Source organism: Carassius gibelio, chromosome B24 (assembly GCF_023724105.1).
Source record: "Carassius gibelio isolate Cgi1373 ecotype wild population from Czech Republic chromosome B24, carGib1.2-hapl.c, whole genome shotgun sequence".
Taxonomy (NCBI): domain Eukaryota; kingdom Metazoa; phylum Chordata; class Actinopteri; order Cypriniformes; family Cyprinidae; genus Carassius; species Carassius gibelio.
The window spans coordinates 9,893,378-9,917,662 of NC_068419.1; the positions used below are offsets into that span (position 1 = coordinate 9,893,378).

Genomic DNA, 24,285 nt, shown 5'->3' on the forward strand with positions numbered 1-24,285 from the left:
AAGCTCATGGTTACTCGTAATCATGCAATCATGTGTTTCATTGTGATAATAAAGCCTAAAACTGGACTGAAAATGTCCCACACTTCACCTTTTTCTCCTCTCCATGCCACTCTTCCTCTGTGGGATCCTGATCATGATGTGCATCGTCCTGTTGTTAGCCAAATTTGATACTTCAATTCTTTTTTGATGCTTTAAATCTTATGCTGTAAATTTTCAAAGTAGTCAGAGTTCTGGTTTTATCATTTTGTGTGTTATTAATTATGCTTTTAAAAATGTTTAAAGTCTCATTTGCTTACCAAGGCTGTATTCAAAATTAAAGTAAAACAGTAATATTGTAAAATATTGTTACTAATTAAAATATTGTTTTTCTAATTTAATATATTTTTTAAATATAATTTATTCCTGGCAAATGAAATAATGGCAAATCAGAATTTTCTGCAGCCATTATTCCAGACTTCAGTGTCACATGATTTTTCAGAATCATTTCTAATACCCTGATTTGCTGTTCAAGAAACATTTCTTATTATTGTCAATACAGAAAACTGTTTTTGCTGCTTAAGATTTTTTTTGGAACCAGAGATATAAAACCACTTAAAAGTTTGAGGAAAGTAAGGATATAAAAAAATAAATAAAATAATAATAATACTAATAATAATAATACTTTTATTTGGCAAGATGTACTAAATTGATCAAAAGTGACAGTAAATAAATGTTTAATTGTAGAAATAGTAATAACAATATATATATTGAGATATATATATTATAGACATAAATATATTGAAATATTATTAAATTCTATTACATTGATATTTATACAGTATGTTGAAGCAGTAGGATATCCATTTATTTCACTTTGGGTGTAATGAAGAGGCTCATTGTTGGAATATTGGAGATTAAATGAACAATGAGATAGTATCACTGATCAATAGTTTTACCAGGTTTTTATTATTCAGTAAATATCATGTTTTTCCCCACAGTTCACTGTTCAGAGAAATCTCACATCTCATTGGACTTCCTCCATATTGTGAGCTCACGCAAGACAGACGATTTTGCCTGCGGGTACAAGATAAGGAGACACCAATTAACTGGAAGCTTATTGGTGATAAACGGAGCCCTTCTTCAGTATGCTTCATGTAGAAAATAACGTCTGTGTTTCTCCTTCGGAGACCATTTGGAATTAGCGGAAAGAATTGAACAGCCTTAGATTAATTTCATTAGCTGTGTGCTTCTGTGATAGAATAATAGCGTGCCAGAAGCAGAAGGACTCTTCAGTGTTTCAAAGGTCAAAATATTGGAGCGCTTGGATGATTAAAGTGGCAGCGTGAAATCTTGAAAATACCCGGTTGCAAACTAGTTTCTTGTTCTTCTTGAATTTGGATGGCTACTTCACAGAAACATCTTCTAGGCTTGTGTTCATTTATACACCAGTTTTATCATTAAAACAGATGTCTACATAGAGGCATTTCATGTTTTGTTCTTATTTAAATGTAAAAATTCTCTGGAGCTGCAAAACAACAAAATGAAAAATGTGGACTCTTTGATAGTGGGCTTCCCCTGACGCTATTCACATTTTTCCAATGCAGAACTAAACATGTGCATGGTAGATGATTCTAGACCTTAGATCTCCTTAAGTGCAATCAACAAATATATAATGCCCTTTTTTGACATGGCAGTACCTTTATTTCTCTTGGTGAGATCAAGGTAATGCGAGGAGTTCTACAGTCCCTTCATTTATATTTCAAAATGTGGCTTAATATCTCATAACGTCACTTACTGTCTCACAGTGGGACTTTATCTCATAATATGGCTTTTTATCTCAATATTTAAATGTATATATCAAAATTTTCATGTATACTGTATTTTTGTGACTACATGTACATATATATCCATGTAAAATGTACATCTAGCCAGCTGTTAATCGCAGAATAAAGTATTCCACAGAGCCATGTTATATCTCAAAATGTGGCTTCATATCTCACAGTATGACATAATATCTCATAATGTGACTATTTCCCACAGTGTGGCTTATTATCTCATAATGTGGCTTTAAATCTCACAGTTTGAATTTGTATTTCATAATGAGGCTTCATATATCATAATGGGACTTTTTATCTCAGCGTGTGACTATATCTCACAATATGATTATTTTGTTTATTTTTACTTAATTTACTTAATCTTAACATTTAACTTTGACTTGATTTCTGCGTTGTTTCCGGTGGTTGTAATTCCAGGGCAGTCCTCCTTTGTATGACATGAAAGGTCTGTGCAAACAAACATTATATTTGCCACTTTGATGTGGCTTTTATGTGGACTAAAACCTCTCTAGGCAAATGTAACCTTAATATGATTATTGGCTCATAACGCTGTGAGGGGTGTCCCATACACCACTGGGTGAGGAAAGAGCACTCAACATCCTGTAGCGATCATTGCGCTTCTGATTGCCTGTTAATATCACTTAGTGTGTTACGGCACAAATTTGTCTCAAGTTTCACCGACACAAACACATAATCTCAAGAATCATTTTGTTTCTCCCACTGGTCAAGTTCTTTTACGGTGCTGTTGAATGTTGCCAAGTCAATTTAAATTACACATCCCCTGCTGTTCTTTTAATGTCAGAGTTTTCTCACTTTCTCGAATTTTCTTCCCTTTGTTAAAGTAGAGTGAGTCATATATCCACGCTGCAGTCGGGATAGCACCCCCTCCATAGAAATCCAGCGATGCTCACACATCTGACATTCTTGAATTGTGGCAGCTCCTGCATTATTATACTCCAGATTAAGAATAAATTGTAGCACAGTAGTCATACTGACTGTGAAAAATGTCATTCTGACTGTCATAATTATTTCAGCGCTAATCACCACATTCTTATGCTCTCTCTGTCTATATTTTGTCTTTGTGTAGGTAAGTATGCCATGCGGGACCTGGTGCACCGTCTTCCGGGTGGGAGCAGTGCTAGTGGAAGCAGCGGGGGGACGGCAAACAGCACAGCGGGTAAAACCATGTGCGATGACACCGTTACGGCTATATGTTGTGCCCTTCACGAGGTCATCACCAAGAACATGGAGAACGCCAAGGCCTTACGAGACGCCGGGGGCATTGAGAAGCTCATCGGTATTGCTAGGAGTAAAGGAGATAAGTAAGTTGTCTTTTTTATAATAAGCTTACATCTTATCACTAACTAACTAAATGACCTGCAGTGCATGCTACCCAGTAGGCCATGGTTTTGTGTTTGCTCGTGTTTTCATGGACCCTGAGGTCGGCCATTTATTTTGTTTACCAGAATCTGTGCATTGCTCTAGGACACATTTTAATTTTACAGATTCTACTTTTGTTCCAGCACCTTTTAAAGGAGATGCAGGGTATAAGTCAGACCTCAATAAGCATTTCATGAGCTTCAAGGCCACATTGTCTACAGATGTTCGGCTACATCATATATACATCTGCAATGCACCCGACATGAGTCGCTCATTCAGTGCCTGCTGAATTGTTATGACAAAAACACGTGCACTTTTGCCTTAGCTGACATAAAGAGCTGATGTTTGATTTGAAGTCTCCTTGAGAATAAAGCTAAATATCACAAGGCTGTATGTAACAGTGATTCAACAGACTTTAGTGTTATCTGCTATGACAATGTGGAAGAAAACTCCCTTAACTTATGTAAAAACCAGTGTTGCCAATCCTTGACACTGGCTTGTTGTTTTTTTTGAATCACGGGAAGATATACGGAGTGATCCAGATGTGATTAAAAACTGTGATTTAAACCTGAAAGTGAAAATTGTATATATTTTTTATTATTATTATTATTATCGTTTTGTTTTGTTTTATTATTTTGGTTCTATTACTTTATTATTTTATTTTATTTCATTTTGAGTGTGCACAAACACACGAGAAATTTTATTGTCCGCATGGAGGTTCTGGAAAACACAACAGATTCCTCAAGTTTGTGTTTGTGTATTAGCCAAATGAAGCTAATTTCTAATTTTGATATGAAATCAAAAATAATCATTTTGTTGTCTGATAACAACTTAGAAGGATTATAGCATAATTACAAAATTGATTAAAAAATTTAATACTTTAGTATAGGGACCAATTCTCACTTTTAACTAGTTGCTTATTAGCATCCATATTATTAACATATTGGCTGTTTATTAGTACTAATTAAGCTGATGTTCTGCATGACCATATGCATCCCTAATCATTAACCTTACTATTAATAAGAAGCAAATTAGGAGTTTTTTTTATTTATTTTTTTAGCAAAAGTCCTAGTTAATGGTTTGTTAATGGAGAGAATTGGACCTTAAAATAAAGTGCAACCAAAAAATGTAGTATTATGTTATTTTTATTTTTTCTATTGTTTTGTATTGTTTTGTATATGTATATATTTGGTGTATTAATAGACGTATTCAGTTGCAATACATGGCATGTTATTACATGCAACAGGTGTTTCAAATGTGCATCATCAAATTAAATTTTATAATAATCATTTGAATTGATCAAGCCTTATTATATGCTGCTTGCTTTAGCCTCTTACAAACACCAAGTAGGCAGTCTGACAATGAGTGAGTGATGACATTGTCAAAGACATTAGTCCGACCCTCATCAAACTGACACTTCATGCCACTGCTTTTTATATCCCCATCAGCTATTCATACACTGTGCCCACCCCATTGGAGCCAATATGGCTATGACAGCTGCTTCCAGTTTCCTGCTGAGAGGTTATCAAAGGGACAAGCCTCTCGGGTGCTTGTTTGTCTGGATATAGCAATAATGCAACTAGTTGATTTAGTACCGGCACGTAGCTGGAACCAGTGTGATTGTTCTAATGTGCATCAGATTTGATGACTTTTTGGATTTGGTGCTGATTGTGATATGTGCTTAACACATCATGCATATGGCAAAAAAATGAACTCACTGCTCCTGGCTGAATAACTTGTTTTCTTTTCATATATATAATGAGCTATTTAAAAAGAAACAAATATAGAAACATTAAAAATCTACTGTGATTTAAAACTTTTGGTACACAACTCTTCGCTTACTGAATAGTTTCCATTTTTATGAAATCTGCACTGATGCAAACTTCACAGCAAATCTGACAGACTTTACATTGCCAAAGTGAGGGGTTTAATTTGAGCCGAGCCTGAGTCAACTGAAGATCTGAGCGTGTTAAAATCCATGTTGAAAGGTGAGGGGAAGGACAAATCAAACCTACAGCTCCACCTCTAAGAATCCATTTTGTCATATATGAGAGGAAATGATGAAGGATGAGCAGCATTCATTTCCTCTATTAAAGCCATGTTCAAAGATTTTCCCCTAACTTCATTTCAAGTGGCAATTGTAAATTGTTCCATTGTGTCCTTTGAGCAGAAATGGATTGACTCGGCTCGGCAGAAGACAAAAGGCACAGCTGTTCTATCAAATCAGCTGAAGTCAAACAATTTGTGTCAGTTTTGAGAACCAAGGGATTGTTTCTTTTGTTTGTGGTGCATTGTTAATCATAACAAAAGCTGCTGGCCGTTGCAGAGAAAGCATAGAAAACATGAAATGCTTCCATAGGAACAGTCATCTGAGCAACAATGTACCAGGATTGGATTTTCATTTTCCTCTGTTATGTTTTGGTACATTGGCATTTTGATCTTGAAATTGAAGTTGGAATATTTTGTAAACTTTTTACAATTATGTGTATACTGATGTGCTGCATATAGATATACTGGAGAATTGGTTTTAACTTGGCGTGTGTGTTCAGTTCAAAATGCAATGTATCCAAAAATATATTTTCTGTGATGTCATCCATCAAAACATCAAAAGTACAATACTATTTAGAAGTTTTGGGTTGGTAAGACTTTTTCTTCTCATATGCCCACCAAGGCTTTCTTTAATCAAAAATACAGTAAAGCAGTTAAAAACAAAATTTAAAATCACTTTTTATATTTTAATACATTTGAAAATGTAATTTTTTGCTGATGGCAAAACTGAATTTTCAGGAACATTACTCCAGTCTTCAGTGTCACACGATCCTTCAGAAATTATTAAAATATGCTGATTTGCTGCTCAAGAAACATTTCTTTTTATTATCATTGTTGGAAACAATTGTGTAATACTTTTGAAAAAAAAAAAAAAAAGGTTTTTACAAAATTTGATGAATTATTATTTGTATGTTGTTTTATAATATTCCTTTAAATAAATCAATAACATGTTAAGAAAATAAATAATAATATACAAATTTAATAAGTGATTTAATATTAATTTCTTATAATTATTTGATAAAATAATTTACTTATTTAAAAAAAAAAAAATCTTCCAGTAATATGCTTTTAAAATGTTGCCAGATTTTAACAGATAATAATAATTGACTGTTGAAACCATTTGCCTATTTATTTCTGTTGACTCTACTTGTTTGTTTTCTTCTCTCTTTCTTACAGACACTCACCTAAAGTGGTAAAGGCAGCATCTCAGGTTCTCAGTAGCATGTGGCAGTACAGAGATCTCCGGAGCCTTTATAAGAAGGTAGGAGACCTGCTTCCACTCTCGACAGCTGCATCCCATTTCATCCGTCCCAACCTGAAGCATTCATTTAGCATGCTAACTGATCTCCCACTCCCACACGATTGGGTTGGAACTTTTAGAAGAAAAAGTTTAGAAGGAAAACAAACTAGAGAAGTGTTTTTGTATCCCTTTTCTATGACAAAGATGTGCGACCCACTATTTATTCAGCGCGACACCTTGTAGCCGCCTGAAAACATTAATCCGCAGTGACTAGCAATGAATGCTCTATTGAGCAGTAACGGCCAGGCTGAAGAGATATTTCCATTCAATAAGCGCTTGTCGCACTTACTATTGTGTGTATCCGTTCAGATGTCTCCTTTGCAGATTATTGTAGAAAAACTTTGGCCTTGGCGAGTGCTGATGCCATTCAGAACGTATTGTATGCTCTGAACAGCATGGTGAATAGACTGATGTGAGGGAGACCTTGTATGAATGTTGCCATATTTCAGCAATTAAAAGTCGATTTATTTTCATTTCCAAACCAAACTTTTTAAGCTAGCGTCTGGGGGCTTTGAATAGACAATGCGCTCATGAAATTAAATTTAATTAAGGGCGATAGGAATTAACCTATTTACATGTAGCCAGACTCCTCATGCTGCATTCAAACACAGATAATGAGCAGCCAAAGTAGTTTTAAACATTAACAAGGTCAAACCAAGCCAAATTTTCCCAAGTGAACTACTAATAAGAGCATGAGAAGAGAAATTTGGGGTTGTGGCAGACCACCGTTCCCCACAAGTGCTAGAAGCCTCTAGGCTGCGAGAACACACCATTCCCCTTCGCTGCGCAATCTCTGTCCTGACAGATATGACGCTTGGTGGTGAGGAACGTCCCCGGACCGGGCTCTATAATGTGTCGTTTTGCCCACTTGGCTCTTCTGAGAAGGCGTTGAAGAATTACAGCCCAAGGAGACGGTGGCGGATGCGACGCTGACCTTTAGAGATGAGAAAAGGTCAAGAGGGAACTGCCTGCACCGCCGAGATGAGTTTAGAAGTGTGTCTGAGAAAATAGAGGCGCCCCCCTCCCCGAACTGCATCGGAGAGCGAATTCACAATGCCTGTTGAAAAATGTCTGTAATGATATGTAATTATGGATGTTTGCGAGTTTACCCCGCTGAGCTCGTCGCCGTCAAAGCCAATGTCGAATTACGAGCTCTAATTTCATGTGCACATACTATTAATTACCCTCTCTGTCTTTTTTTCAATATTTAGAGGGGTTCGACGAAAAGGTACCATGTGTAGATTATAATGAAAGAGAGTAATTAGATGGAACGCCGATTCCCATTATGCTAGCTGACTAAATATCTATAAATAATATTGAAGCGCTCACAGGTTCACAGTGGCGTTGTGTTCGCATGCCGCCTTGAGGCAGGTTATGGAACAGCTGCTTCAGCTGACGTAGACAAAGTGACAAGGTCAAGGACATGAAGGACATCCAGAGCTATAAATGCATCATCACAGAGGCCGAAGTTGTTAAATCTACACTAATGCTTATTATAAACAGTTCTCTGTTTGATTTTCGAGGGATAGAGTTCTGTGGATCCCTCTCGCACTCGTTCCAGCCCCCTCCAGCATGGGTTTGCAAAGATTTTAAAAACCTCCCACAACCTAACCTGTTTCCTCCAACCCAGCTGAGCCCTGGAAATGTCACCGGGGATGGTATTAAGCAAAGGGCAGCAAGAAAGAGATTGCCATTATTAACATTTGCAGAGCCCCGTCTCTCATCTCATGAGTGCATAATGACAGTTGTTCCACGTGGATGTGTCTTTCTCTCCCTCCGTTGAAATGAAAGGTGTCAGTTGGATGCATCGGGCCACCTGAGGCATGATTCTTTGTGTTTTGGGTGGCGTGATGGATGAAGCTGAGAGAGAAGAAGGGAGGAAAGTGAAAAAACAAGAGGTTTGGGAAGCCAGACACCTCCCGAGGCTGTGAACAATGGCCTCGTGCCCAGGAAGCATCTGTGATATTTTGGTTTTGATGGTTCTTGCCAGCATTGGAGGAAGTTATGGAGTGTAACAGTGTTAAATAATATACTTAGTTCTGTGGGTCCTGTATGCGTTATTATCCTTTGGCTTCTTGTTTTATAATTTCTTTAGGAATTAATATGTAATAATGTAAATTATAAAAAATTTTATTATATATATATATATATCATTATTTTATATATGTTGATATCACTATTGATTATTTTCTTTCTTTCTTTAATTTTTTTGTAAATGTTATGTAAAAAATAAATAGATAAATAAATAAGAACTCAAACACTCACTGATGCTCCAGAAGGAAAAACCATGCATTAAGTGGGGTAAAAACTTTTTGAATTTGAAATCAGGGTAAATTTAACTTTTGTCCCTTAGTTGTCCTCAGTATGAAAAGATGGATCTCCAAATCATACATTCATTGTTGGAAAGGGTTCAAAAATGCTGGAAAACCAACACATTTGTGGGACCTGAAGGATTTTTCTGAAGAACAGCAGGCAGTTTAACTGTTCAGGACAAACAACCGACTCATGAATAACTATCACTAAACAAAAAAACACAGCTGTGGATCATTCAGGGGTCAATTTTATAATTTCAACTATTATTTTCTCTTGTGGACTGTATTTATAAATTATATTTATATATTGTTTAAAATATATTTGTTAAACATTCTCTTTGTGTTCTGGCCATTTGCGGGAGACTAAAGCCTGAATGATTTTTATATTTCACAGATTCGTTGTTTGAGTTTGCACATTGCATTTATGCTCTTGGGAGGTTCAGATGTACTGTAAACAGATTTCAAAACTGCTTTTTGAAAACTTTTTGGCCTGTAATGCATATTTATAATTTTGCATAATAAAATGCATCTAATTCATATAAAGTTACAGCAGTTGATCTACATAGACAGAAATCTTTGAAGAAGTGCAGACGGCTTCCAGCTCTATCTACTAATAAGGTGTGTGTGTTTGTGAGAAAGCCTAGAAGCGCATGGCTTGATTTACTCAGTATGACGTAGAGCCGGACTAAGATGAAGTGAAGTTCTAGCCTGAGAGAAGAGAGAAGTTGCTTATGCTATTGATCTTGAGCCTGAAGCCTGACTCATGTTCTGCTGAGAGGTGTTGCATTCAGCTGGCAGCCTCCTGAGATGCAATTCCACAGTCATCCCTCCCCAACACTCTCTACGAGGAAGTATCAGGGTAGTCAATTGCCTCAGCGACCCCAGGGAGCCAACACAGCAAGAGCAACGCTTCTGGCTCCATCCGCCTCTGGGAGTATAATAATGAGCGCTTGCCATTGGCTTGCTTCAGTGCACATTTCCACACCAGAAGTTTTTTTTCTGTCTGACTCTTAAGCAGCATTATTGAGGAATCACGGGTAGGCAGGTTGCCATAAATGACTCATCTTTGCATGGTCTGCTTGGTCTTTTCAGTCTTGGTCTGAGTCAGAATCAGTCCCGTAATGGTGCTTCATGCGTTCAACTGGAATTAACAGAATAAATTGAAGTTTTTGAGTTTAAAGGATGAGTGTGCATTTACCGTTCACCCTTTTTACACCTCAGGAACAGTTACCTTAGCAGAAAAGTCCATCAATTCATGCACATTATTCTCTCGGACATGATAAAGAAGAAAGAAAGGAGTTCTTGAAATGGGATTTAATGAACGCAGAAAGATTCTTTAATCACATTGAAACTCAGTCTTCCCTGCAAGTATTGTTTTCAAATGGCAGGAACATCTTCAAAAGAAGTATCCATCCTTACTGGAATCTTTTATTGCACAGCCAGCCCAAATGCCCATCATCATAAAGAATAAAGGTAAAAGTTTTCATTTCTTCCTCATGTGGGAACCTCAAAGTTCAAGTAACACTTACAACAGCGTAAGTAAAAGGAAATGACAAACTCTCCTGCTGAAGAGGTCTTTAGTCGACAGACGACAAGTACCGTTTTCTCCTTGTTCCGTGCCTCTCTTGACTCCCCTTGGAGCCTTCAAATACCTGTCCAATGTCATTATTTGCAACAGGCACATTAGGTGGAGAGCGGTGGTTTCTCCTGCCAGAGTTTCTGCCATGTTGAGAAAGTAGGGCAGCTTTGAACTGCACAGAGTCGCAGGGACAGACCGTTTGATATATTCCTCACCTTTCCAACAAAAGCAATGTCACGGAGGGGCAAATGGGATGCCAAGGGGGTAGTGCACTGTGTCACTGTTAGAGAGCTTGTTCAGTAGACTGCAAGTTTGGACATTCTCCTTGTTTCTTTATTGTGTATTTGTAGCCTGTTAGAACAGACCTATAGCAGAAATTGAGCTTCTTCATTGACCCTTTCTGAGACGATGTTGTTTGAGCTTGTACTCTGTACTGCATTAATGGCCACATGAATCGACTGTTTGTATTATTTCATCTTTATTCAGTGAGAGTAAACTTATATATGATCTGATACATGCTCTTAATATCTTATGCAAGCAACATAATCCAACATAATCAAACATTTGAAAATTTGTTTTTTAATAGAATCAGACCATCCAGGAGGATATCAAACATATTCTGATACATTTTAGAGCATATATTGTATTAATTTGTCGCTCATCACCAAGTCTGGTTTGTGATCTTCAGTCATTTGCTTAGATATTAAAAGTTGTGTAGTGTATTACAGCCTTTTTAGAAATGTAATACATGACTGTATGCTCTGAGCACATTTGGCAGACCTATTGACTGATGCTCACAGTGACGTGTCATAGAGCCAGTGGCCAATCGCTTCAGTTTATCTCCTCCATCAGCCTTTCAGGCTGCTTCACACATCAAAAAGGCTTTCTCCACAGCCACTGACTCCAGATCATTCATCCATTGATTTCTGTACCTCCATCCGCCCATTGATTTTTGTAATGACTCCACAATGGGAGGCCCTAAATTAACTGACAGTGGGCTAATGTAGCGTACATAGATACTGGATGTATTCTGTGGGCCCCTTGTCTAGTAGATAAAATAAATTAACATATGCATTATTGTAAACTTCTCTCTCTTCTATTTTATTTTTCTAGGATGGCTACTCGCAGTATCACTTTGTTGGCTCTGCCTCAACAATAGAGAGAGACAGACAGAGACCGTACTCATCCTCACGTACTCCATCAGTATCTCCGGTCCGGACATCCCCTAATAACCGATCAGGTGAGTGTATATATTTATCTTTCCCAACAATGATAACTTAGACATTTTGATCTGAAGTGCTGAAATAGAGAGTCACTGTCCGTGGTCCTGAAGTCCAAGATCTTCAGCCTGGATTTAAAGCAATTACAAACAGCAGCTTGATTCTCTCTTTAACCCTGATAGAATCCTATTAAACTGATGGGGATTTCTCAGTGCGTCCTGGGACTCAGGGTTAATGATCCAGACTACTGTTGGGGTTAGTGGATTCATGGCCGGCTGGTGGTGCCTCTGATACCTTTTCCGGTGGACTTAGCATCTCGCTGAAGCAGAAAAGTACTTTTCCCAGATTCAGAATTTGAGAGGACCGTTGGTGGTGGAGGCTGAGCAGATGAAAGGGGGAATTTTAGAGCTAATGGGTCTTTAAATGGCTGGAAGGTGAACAGAGTGATGAAATTAAGTTCTTTCTTAATGCAAAATTTAAGGTGTTATATAAAAATTTGTATTAAATTCCTTTCCTGGTCACTTCTGGTCTTATCTATGATGAATATGTAGCCAGCTTTATCTTGGAGTTTTATTCATTTTTTCCATTTTATATATATATATATATATATATATATATATATATATATATATATATATATATAATGTGTGTGTGTGTAATATAATAAGAATGATATATATGTAATATATAATTTGTAATTACTAAATTTTAATTAATATTTTACTAATCTGAAATCATTTAAAAATTAGATTAAAATATTATAAAATATTTCCAAAAAACAATGAACCAGTCAATAACAATGTTAATTGTGACAAACCTTACAAAATGTGTTTTGTTCAATTTTAACGTGACTGAAAATAAAATGTTTGGGTTAAGTAAATCAGATATTAATTCATGGATTCAGTAAAGGATTCTTTGAAAGTGAAAGTGAAAAGTGAAAAGTGAAGTGACATTCAGCCAAGTATGGTGACCCATACTCAGAATTTGTGCTCTGCATTTAACCCATCCGAAATGCACACACACAGAGCAGTGAACACACACACACACACACAAACACACTGTGAGCACACACCCGGAGCAGTGGGCAGCCATTTATGCTGCAGCGCCCGGGGAGCAGTTGTGGGTTCGATGCCTTGCTCAAGGGCACCTAAGTCATGGTATTGAAGGTGGAGAGAGAACTGTTCATGCACTATCCCCACCCACAATTCCGTCAGGCCCGAGAATAGAACTCACAACCCTTCGATTGGGAGTCCAACCCTCTAACCATTAGGCCACGACTTCCCCCTAAATTTTTAGGCCCATTTTTGATGATTCATTAAAAGATTTGGGTCATAAGTGTAATTTCGTCCATTAATCGGATTAAACTAAACACATTGTTTTTATACACAGACAGGAAGATGCGTTATCTTTGGATTCAGTTCTGGCTGCAAGCTCACCTCTCATGTAAAATGTAATTTATTTTGCCATGACACTAGATTCAGTTGACTAGCAGTGTAGGAAATATGGCGCAGAGCAGTCCTCACATGATTCAACATGCTCTCTGCAGCTTTTTAGAATAAATTGATTTATTGTCTGCTTGTTTTTTCTCAGTTGAATCTATGAGGTTTCCAGTCATCCTCTGGCTTGCAGCTGGTTTCATGCTGTTCTGTTGTCTGCAGGCTTTTCCTCTATGGTCTGAGCTCCAGTGTGTGTCATGAAAACTGTAAACGGTAGATTTTTGCCAGAGATCAAAGAGCATCAGAATGTGACAGCAGAGTCTCGCCTGTGCTACTCAATTAACATTTCCTAAGATACATGTGAGCTCAAAGCCAAAATAATACAGCAAAATTGGCAATACTTGTAATTCAATCACTTCACAACTCTGTAATTATTTCTAATACCACGACCTTGCCATTTAGTCGCAGCAATAGAGACATGTATTCACTGTGCGGAAAGATATTTATTTGTGTACTCTTCTGAAACCGCTTTTTAAAAAAAGAACAAACAAGCATAGCACAAGAGTTTAATGCATGTTTTATTTCAATTTGAAGTAGAAAAAAGTGGTGCAAAACTGGAGTATAAAATTTTAAGGTAAGACATTTATTTTTTCGTATAAAAATTAAAATATAGATACATTTTTTTGCAATTATTTCAACTTGTTTAATATGCCATTGCTAAGAACTACACAACTTTGAAAAACCTCAGGGGTCACAAAACAGGATTTATTTTATCATGATTTTATATCATGATTTGATATAATATGATATTGTATGTGATAAATTTTTACTATAAATTAACTATACATTTTATTTGATTTCATTTTTTATTGTTAATGATTCACTAAATTAAATATTTTACAAATGAAAGGTAACTATTTTATTGCTTTATTACTTTCTTTTTTTCATTGGAACTTGATGGACTTGTACTAACATGTAAGATTATTCATAACAAATTCATAAATCTCGCTGAAGTGCTAAGAAGGCTTCACTTATAATGTAAAAAATAAACTCAAAATCATAACCATAATAGATTATAATTATGATTGGATGAGCCACATTTGGCACCTTTGTACAATTAGATGATATAACCTGCAGCACCTGCAGACAGTCTCATTCTGTATTAATGCACTCAGCTTTGCAACCTTACTTGGCAACCATAAAGGTATAGTTAGAGCAGACACCAGCAGAGCGCCGTGACGCATCAACAGTGAATCACTCCCATTATAATCAACGGATACACTGGAAGCGCTCATCTTTGAATTTGCATCATGAAAGCATTCATCACACCATTTGCAGAGTAAATTATGGTTTTGTGCTTGGTGCACGTGTGAATATATAAATCTAGAATAATAAAGTAGATAAATTCAAACTAAATATGCCATGCAAAATGCCTTACAGCGTAAATCTTTCCATTTAAAAATGACATTAAATGTCAGATAATATGTGACCCTGGACCACAAAACTTAAGTCTGAAGTCGCTGGGGTATATTTTTAGCAATAGCCAAGAAAACACGCTATGGGTCAAAATGATTAATTATTCTTTTATGCCAAAAATCATAAAGATATTGAGTGAAGATCACGTTACATAAAGATATTTCGTAAATTTCCTACTGTAAGTATATCAAAACTTTTTTTTGAAAAGTAATATTCATTGCTAAGAACTTAATCTGGACAACTTTAAAGGGATTTTCTCAATATTAAGATTTTTTTTGCCCCCTCAGATTCCAGATTTTCAAATAGTTGAATCTGGGCCAAATATTATCATATCCTATCAATCCATACATCAATTGAAACTTATTTATTCAACTTTCAGATTATATATACATCTCAATTTCGAAAAATGTACACTAAAGACATCAGCAGACCGCACATTACAATTACACAGAGATTAATGTTTCTAAGGCAGGAGCTCTGCCTGGTCAGTACATTCACATTAAGGATTTTGGCGTGAACTTCAATGCAGGGTTGATAAATTTTTGCCCACTTTTACAATTTAATCATGAAGCACTGATGTACTGCTGCTAATGCCATCAGACAAGGCCTTCAGATATACTTTTATGGGTTGCCAGACCCTAACAACACAACAGCCATGATTTGGAGTTGCCAGCTATTGCTGCATGACTGAGACACATTGAGGCCAGAGGACTCTGAGCTCTTTGTTCATTTGAATAAATTACCATTGAGTTCATAACTGGTGTTTAAAGGAATAGTTAATTCAAAATGTACTCCCTTTTTGGCCATGCAAGATGTAGTCAAGTTTGTTTCTTTATCGGGACAGATAAGCACTGCATCACTTGCTCACTAATGGATCCTCTCCAATGAATGGGTGCCGTCAGAATGTGAGACCAAACAGCGGATAAAAATATCAGAAATCTACAAGTAATCCACATGACTCCAGTCCATCAGTTAACATATTGTGAAACAAAATGTTTTTTTGTTTTTTTTTATCCATCAAGAATTTAACTTTACATCATCACTTTTAGTAAAAATGCCTGTCCATAAACCCTTCTAACGCTTTTTACAGTGGAAAAGTCCATCCCCTCTTGTCCTCTCACATCAACAATTCCATAGACATATTTGATTAGAATGGTTTGGGACTGCTTTTGCATGATCTGTGCATAATTCTCTCCTGATTCCATAAAGCAATATTATGGATAGAGGGCTCATATTTTAGCCGAAGCAATGGTTTAAAGTTTTAATTATTTATTTTTTTCTTACAATCATGCAGCTTTTCACTTTAATAGGATGTTAATGATTGGACTGGAGTGGTGTGGATTACTTGTAGATTTCTGTGATGTTTTATCAGCTGTTTGAACTCTTTTTCTGACGGCACCCATTCACTGCAGAATATCCATTGGTGAGCAAGAGATGTAATGCTAAAATTCTCTAAAACTGTTCAGATGAACAAACAAGTTCATCTACATCTTGGATGGCCTGAGGGTGAGTACATTTATAGCAAATTTTAATTTTGGGGTGAGCTATTCCAAAAGTGTGAGGAAACAATCTGTAGATCACTTTGATTACAACTTATGAGGTGGCTAAGACTGAACTGTTTGCCCTGACTGAAAGAGCTTTTTATTGTCACAATTAAACATTTTTGAGAAAAACAGAAAGTTGGCCATCACACCTGATTTTTTATAGACAAATAGATTGCTAATTTCCTTTTACAACCGTTTTAATAAAATTTTAACAATAAATACTTAATGTCATCAGGTTTCTTAGGATTTTATTTGTGTTCACGAGGAATTTATTGACAATAATGGTTGTTGTGTCTATTAGAATCAAATCTTTTTTAGTGCTGTAGGCAAGGAGATACACACAAGTTTAGCAATAGTCGAGTGTTCCTCTCCTGATACCATTGGAGCTCAGACACAAAACCCCTTTGGCCAAATCCGGCTAAAACTGCTGTATAGCACATCTTTTCACAATATCAATTTTTCCTATATGTCCTTCGAAAAATATTGTTTTCATTTTCTACCATTAAGGTCATCAGCTGTTCGGTAGAGTAGCAGCTTTACCTGGAGAAAATCAAATCAGAAAGCACTATACACTGAGTTAAATGCATCAGTAATGATTTTCTGCGAAACTGCTTTGTGTTTCTGAGAATCTGTATTCGTGATGTTTATGGAAACATGACAGGAGCCTTTGAGAGTCTCATCGCTTGTTGACTCCGTAACCACTGGAGCGCCTTGATATTTAAGACCGATAATCAGTTATGTGCATATTTTGGCAAAATGATGCATTTTTGAAGAGCAATGATTAGATTAGGAGTTGTATCGAAGCAGTTTAGAGGAGGGTGAAGCACTTGTGGTTATAATCTGATTATGGGTTTGAAATAATTAGCATGCTAATGTTTCTCTTGGCCATTGGGTAGAGTGATGCTCAAAGCTATTATGTGTTTTGAGTGTGAGTATAAAAAATGTTTCATGGTCAGGGCTAATCAGTAATAGGTGTGTGTGTGTGTGTGTGTGTGTGTGAGCGTGGGTGTGTGTGCATGGGTGTGTCTAAATCCTTCTACGCTGGCCAAAGAGGTCTTCCGTACCCGTGAGCCCTCGGGTAGCTGTGTGCTTTGGAGATAGTGCTGCTGCCCACTATCCAGGGATCCAGGCCCGATCAGACCGGGCTGTAGGAGGCCGGAGGGGTAGTGGCGATCATCCGGTTAGAGTATTGAGGCTGGAAGGGATTTTTAGGCACAGAGGGGAGACTCTCTCCTGATCTCTGTGACCTTCATACAGCTGTTTTGAAGTGGCTAGGACAAAACACAGAGTTCATTGACAAAATATGTATTAGGGATGTTTGTTTCTAGAACTGAGGCTGATGTGATACGCATCTTAATACATATGCAACGATACGACACATTAAAGAGACATATGACGCAACCGCCGATGTGATATGATTCACCCCAATTACAATACAGTGCAATCTGATTTTGATTCGATTCAACACATTGCGATTCAATGCAATATGATGCAATGAAAAAAAAATTGTGATGCTATGCAATTTAGTATTGTACAGATAATTTGCTTTATTTCTTTGGCTCAGACAGACAGCCACTCGGTATCCGTTGTGTTGTAATGCGTTATATATTTACTTAGCAGCACTTTCGAAATAATAAAAGTACAGTGCATCTACTTATTATTTATAAATAAATCAGTTTTACAGATGCAAATATGTTTGTGATACAAATGTTAACTGGTTTCCCAATGCACATATTTTAAATCAATCCATTGCATCGTTAACTTTTATGCTAATGCACCGATATGAATCGGGGAAACTTACAATTCCCATTTTTTATAGATTTAAATGTTAAATCCAGATTACATGTTAGTGGTTACTACCCAGCACTGATCATAGAAACCACCCATAACCCCTAATATTTTCTCTGGTCTAATTGCTTCCATAGAGTTGGTGTTTGTCACATGGTAACTTTTCTGTCATGACTTAATGCTTTTTTTTTTTCAAAAGATGGCACTTCAAGGACAAATATGGAATTCTTTGAGTGATTTCTTGTTTTTTTTAATGACTTGGTGGAGCTGGGTAGATTGGAGCTGGCTGTTACAGGACCTGTTGGAAACATCCTTCATGCTGTCATGCTAAACAGCACTAATGATGAATAATGATGCAGATCTCTGCATGTCCAGCCTTGTACAGGGAGTAAATGATGAACAAAGACAGAAAGAAATAGAGAGAGAGACATTAAGACAAAATAAACAGAAATTTAAAAAAGAGCAAAGAACTGCACATTCAGAGTTGGTTACACTGTCCTAAAGATGGCAGACAAGGGAAAAAGCTACAAAGTGTAAAATCAGGCCAGTGTGTCTCCAGATGCTCAGTAAGAAGGTTTGTGTGATGATTTGAATTGCAGCCAGTGCCCCCGCTTCACCCAGAGAGATGATCAGCATCAAGGACAGGAAGAGCGACTACGACGCCACTGGAACCAACGCCAGTTACCATGGAAACAAAGGAGAGCACACTTCCAGAAAAGAAACAATGCCAGGTAGGTCTAACTTCATCAGGAGGAAGATCAGAGTTTTATTTGAAGCACTTAACTGCAAGTAAACTAGATGTCCACTTTAAGAACTGAGTTCCACTCTTTCCTGAGCTTTTTATGTAAAATTATATTTGAATTGACAAAAAAATAATAACAATAATAATAACAGTCTAAACTCGACCAGTTTTACACAAGAGGATGTGGAATTGAATATTTACAATAATTTTGCTTAAATTAAATATAAGGCAATAATAACAGTGATTTTATATCCATGAATTATAATATTAATATATATTATATATATATAATTAATATAATATTTTGTATTTATTGTTATATTGGTGTATATAAATTGTATCAATGTTGCTATATAGGCCTAGTTATATAATGAAAATATATTAACATTTGAATTGTATGCATTTATTGATAATATTAATATGCATTAATTTGTATTTATATTAATCATTTTCATTTGTACTATAATTGTTAAGGGGGGACCACAACATTATTAGCAGAATTAATCTAAGAGCCATTATTAAATTAATGTATTATGTATCAAAATGTGTCATAATATACTAATCAAAATTTGTTTGATACTGAAATGTTGTATATGCGAGAAGAAAACAACAACACTGTCTGAACTCTTGGCTGGCCACATGTAAGTGTTATTAGGATAAAGTGTGTTTACGGTCCATCAAGCTTAATCCCAGACTCACATTTGGTTGAAATAGAGCCCAGAGTTCCTTGCTACAGCCCTGCCAGAGCGTCTTATAAAAGGATGGATTAATTTTTCACAGTTGTTTATTGCTTGATTTAAAAAACAAAACACAAAAATAAACATTCTTTTCACTTTCACACTCTCCCTTTCATCCCGCAGTTCAAACCTCCTGTGGAACATCCACATTGTTTCGCAACTCGTACGAAACTTCAAATGACGAGATCAAACACAACAAGGTGAGCAATGAATCAGCCGGAGACCACTCGCCTAACCAGGGTCAAACAGGGACTGCAATTCCAAGGCTGCATGAGAAATATGTATCTAATTTTAAAAAATCCTTGCGCAAATCAGACACCATTTACATTTACTACAACTGATATGTTGCTATGTTGGGATAAGTCATTAGCGAATGTTTTCAACACAAGGCAGCTGTCTATCTACCAATCCAGAACTGTGTTGGCAAACAAAAGGCTGAAGATCTATTCGTTCTTGTATAGAGCTGTCAGATGTTGTTTATTTGACTTTGAGCCGTCATGCTATGCTAATGAATCGCAACTATATGCTTCCAAGTGCTGGGCACTTTGGCCATATAGAAGATATATTACTTCTACTTGACAAGGTTTATCATGGTAAATTTTCAGATTTCGTATGGATAAAGTTTGCCAGATGTCCCTGGCACACTTCCGAACCACACCGTATGTTGAGTCAGTCGACAGAAATGCTTTCCCGGACGAGCAGCTGCGAGGAGGCTGGGTACTAATAAGACTGGCTTCCACGTGGATCTTTTCTTTCTGTAGCTAGAGAGCATTCAGCTCTGAATCTTTTTCAATTAGTAAGATCTCGTTTTCTGCTTCAAATCTCTCTGTTATCGAAAGCAGCTCTGAATGGACAGGACAATGTGAATTTAAAGGGTTTGATCGCTCAAAAATGAAACATTCGTGATCATTTACTTACCTTGTGTTGTTCCAAACTCACCTGGCTTGCTTACAGAAAAGGAGATGTTAGGCAGAAAGTCTGCATAAGAAAAATATTCAGTTGTTTTCATGAAATAGTAAATGGGTCATGAAATGCAGTTTCAGCTTTGTGTATTATGCTGCTCAAGGTTAGTTTATAAAGTTTGCAAAGTTTTTTGCACCAAAAACGATATTTGTAAAAAATAATAATTTTCCCTCATTTCACCTTCTGTGAAAAACTCAATTTCAAGGGGCGTTACCTCTCGCGGATACAGATGTAAATGCCCACGGCTGTGATTGGCTAGATTCACTGCACCATATCCATAATACAAAAACAACCTGGTGGGGGGTCAGAATTCAGAACAACACCAGCAGCATGTTTAGAATAAATCATAAAATAGTCCGTTGTGGAATGTGGAGAACAAATGAAAACTTTCTCAGTCTCTCAGGCACATCATTAGAAATAAACTGAAGTCATGCATTTCTAATGCTCAGATCTTTAGGAGGCTGTGCAAGGGAAATGCAGTTTCTTTACATCCACTGACAGAAGAACCTCTGAGTTTGACAGTCTTATTCCTCGGATTGATTATGACGATGCAAATTAAGGGGCGTCTCGAGGAGAATTGTGACCTCACGATTTTCCAAACTTCAAATCTGAGCTTTTCAGAAGGGTATAGAATAATTAATTGCTCACCTTCACTCACAAATCTTTCTTTCACCTCAGGTCCCAGTGCCGCCCGCACCACAGGAGCCGCCACTCAATGACTACGAGGTGTACCCCATCTATCAAAACTCCACTAGGAACTTTGAGGAGCCAATTTTTGAGGATCAGGTCCATCGCCCCCCTCCCGCCACCGATCTGAATATGCACCTGGGACTCAAGTCCACTGGGAATTACGTGGACTTCTATTCTGCCGCCCGGCCCTATAGCGAACTCAACTACGAAACGAGTCACTACCCCGCATCCCCCGACTCTTGGGTGTAGGACTTCGAGCACGTAGAGGCTGGGAAACTGCATGTGCATGCATATCACAAAACATTTTTCACCGAGTTTTGTTAGTCTAAGCTGGTTCCGTGATGAATATGAGCGGAGCTGAGCAAAGAAAAAAAAAAGAAAGAAAGGAAGGCCTTGACAGAGAGAAAGAATGCATGGGATAAAAGAGAGCACATACTTTAAAGAGAAGCAAAAGCTTAACCTTTGGAGTAGAAAGTGGGTTTGTATTGAAAGGTATTTGAAAAAAACAAAATATAGCAGAGGAAGGCGAGGTATGCAAGCACAAGAAAATGAAGTTTGTAAAACGAGCTACGGGAACAGCTTTTCACCACTTTGAAAATTTTCTTTTCATTTATTTGGCATCACGGTGGATCAAAAGCTTTTTCTTTACACGTTTTCCACACAATTTTTATTTGATATTTTTTAATTCGATGTAAAGTATTTGGTGTACATTAAAGAGATGCATTACACAAGTGCATTGTGTAAATTACACAGACCACTCGGTTCTTCCCATGGCTTTGGGTATTTGTTTTACGGTACAAGAAAAAGACAAAAAAAAGAATAATAAAAAAAGAATGCTCAGAGAGATGTGTTAACCTTCGGTGTCCCTTCCCCAAAATAACATTTGAAGAACAAGGATGTAAATGCCAGTATCGTTCGTTCTGAAAACATGAATATGTCTGTGGCAACTAAAACAAACGCAGATGAAGACCGGAGCATCATTCCACTCTCCTCTCCTCGTTGATGAAGTGCTTTCTCACTGCCTACAAAAATAGATGTAGATTTTTGACATAGATTCTTTTTTCAATTTCACTTTTTTCTTTCTTGATGACTCGGTGTGGAATAAAATGAAATGCGGCTATTTGTCATCCATATTTGCAGGAAAACTGACTGTTTTAGACCTTGATCTCAGTTTTCTGTGCCAAGTGACTGTGCCAAATTTTAAAATCTCTTCAATCAGCACTGGAGACATTTTTACGTTTTTCAGTTAGTTACTTTGTACCTGTGTTTTTTGTTCATGAGTGTGTTTTACTGGAATTAAGCGACATATAGAAAACACTGGAATACTACCAGGAGGGCAAAATGTAACTTTGTGAGCTTAATTCCCTCCAAAGATGTACAAAAAACCCTGTCTCTCAATGTTAGTTGAGTGTGTGCTGTATGTCGATCAGTGTTTGCTATGAGAGGCTTTGTTTCTGATAGGTGGCTTCTTCTGTTTGACTTGACCAGATGATGAACTGCTACACTGAGATGTTAATAGAGAATGATAAATATATAAATATGAATATAAATATAGATCTATATAATTTTTATGTGCTGATGTCAGTGTCACTGAAAGAAACAAACCAGAAAAGACTTGTACAAAAAAAGAAAAACGATTCTGTTTACCTTCATGTTCTGATTCCAACAGAAAAAAGAGAAAATGAAACTTGAAATGTTGACCTGGTCCCAGTTGTGTTGTTACCAAGCTACTAAAAAAATCATGCTGGATTTGGTTGATGTTCTGATGTCAGGACAATAAATTACTCTTTGCGATTTGGAGCGGTTTTCTTATGTCTAGTAGATATGCCACAAAATCATTTTCACACCTGAACGATTCTGCATTTATTGTGCAGTTACACGTGTACTACCACTGTTTGCACACAAGGTGGCGCTACACAATGGCCATGAACAAGTTGCAGCTAAACTTGGATGCAGTTCACCTCTTGGTGATTTTTGGAAGTGACAACCACATTTCTACAAGCAAATTATCTTCTAAAAAATGCAGGTAGAGACAATCACATTTGCAGAAATTCATGCTGTGTGAACAGAACCAAACTGAACAACTAGATTTAATTACATTTAATTGCATTTCAGAGTTGTGTTGTAAGAAATCACAACGAAGGAGGTACTCAACTCGGTGTTGCCAAATCTTGCCTAAAAAAAAAGAATAAGAACAAGCCTATAATAAATTTAAACCAAAAGTGTTATCTTGGAAAAACAATAAACAACATACCAAAATATTGCATCCTGCATGTGCCACTTTATTATCTCCATTAAATGAATCCCTTTATGAGCCAAGCCCAAAGACACTTAACTCTGCAAGCAACCATCCAAACATTAAACACGATGGCTCTTTAAACTGTGGTTTAGTTAAAATTGCAAAACATGGCTGTGGTTGCTGTAATATTATATAGTTAAAAACAGTGGATACCAAAACATCGTTGTGCCAGCTCACCGGGTTAGAGAGCTTAAGGAAACCCTCCACATATTGGTCCAACCTCAGACCACCCTGCAGCAATCATTGTTTAAGGCCCTTTCTTCTGTAATGTCCAAAAGAAGCAAGACGGAGGCAAATGGTTGCAAAACCAATAATCGTGTTTTAATTCAAAAGCCACAAGACATACAACTCAACTCAAAGTAGAACGGACAAAGGCTAAGGGGAGAACTGAGGGTATGTGAAGGGGAGCAAACAAAAGAAGTAATGAGTTAATTAATAAAACACAGGTGAATGAAATGATAATTGGGAGTAAAACTAGTAAAAAAACAGAACAAGAACTAAACATTACCCTGACAGACATGAAGGTGAGTAATTAATGACAGAATTTTATTCACTATTCCTTTAAAATGTCACCCCCCCCCCTCCTCCCCTTTAAACCATAACATTTCTGTACATGGCAATCCTAAATTATCCACGTTAATGTGGTTTTATATTAGGTTAATGGTATTATGTGTGATATATATTGATAATAACATTGTACATGTGTTTTAAACATTTGGAGACTCACCGAGTTGGATTACAAAGAACCTTTGGCCAAATACCCACAATTCCTTTTATTGATCTGCTCTTCCACCTCTTCCAGCCGGGTGCAGTATTGTCAGATCCACAGCCATCTGAGCAATCCCTAGAAAATAGGAAAACAGAAGCAAAAGGTGCTGGCTTTGAATCCTTCCCATAATCCATAGCTCAGCGGAGAGCACAGTTTCAGAGCATTACATCCCCAGCAGGCTTTGCAT

At 36.9% G+C, this 24,285-nt stretch overlaps 1 protein-coding gene across 2 annotated transcripts in view; it reads left to right on the top strand.

Moving 5' to 3' along the window:
* LOC128013669 (catenin delta-2-like) overlaps nucleotides 1–22,830 on the top strand; it is a 275,599-nt gene extending 252,769 nt beyond the window's left edge. For both annotated transcript variants that reach the window (XM_052596797.1, XM_052596796.1), the window contains exons 17-22: nucleotides 2,902–3,136; nucleotides 6,420–6,504; nucleotides 11,548–11,674; nucleotides 18,498–18,629; nucleotides 19,501–19,577; nucleotides 21,019–22,830. In XM_052596797.1, coding sequence (XP_052452757.1) covers nucleotides 2,902–3,136; nucleotides 6,420–6,504; nucleotides 11,548–11,674; nucleotides 18,498–18,629; nucleotides 19,501–19,577; nucleotides 21,019–21,279 — 917 coding nt within the window. In that variant the 3' untranslated portion in view covers nucleotides 21,280–22,830. The remainder of the gene's footprint in view (nucleotides 1–2,901; nucleotides 3,137–6,419; nucleotides 6,505–11,547; nucleotides 11,675–18,497; nucleotides 18,630–19,500; nucleotides 19,578–21,018) is intronic.
* Nucleotides 22,831–24,285: the final 1,455 nt, after the last annotated feature.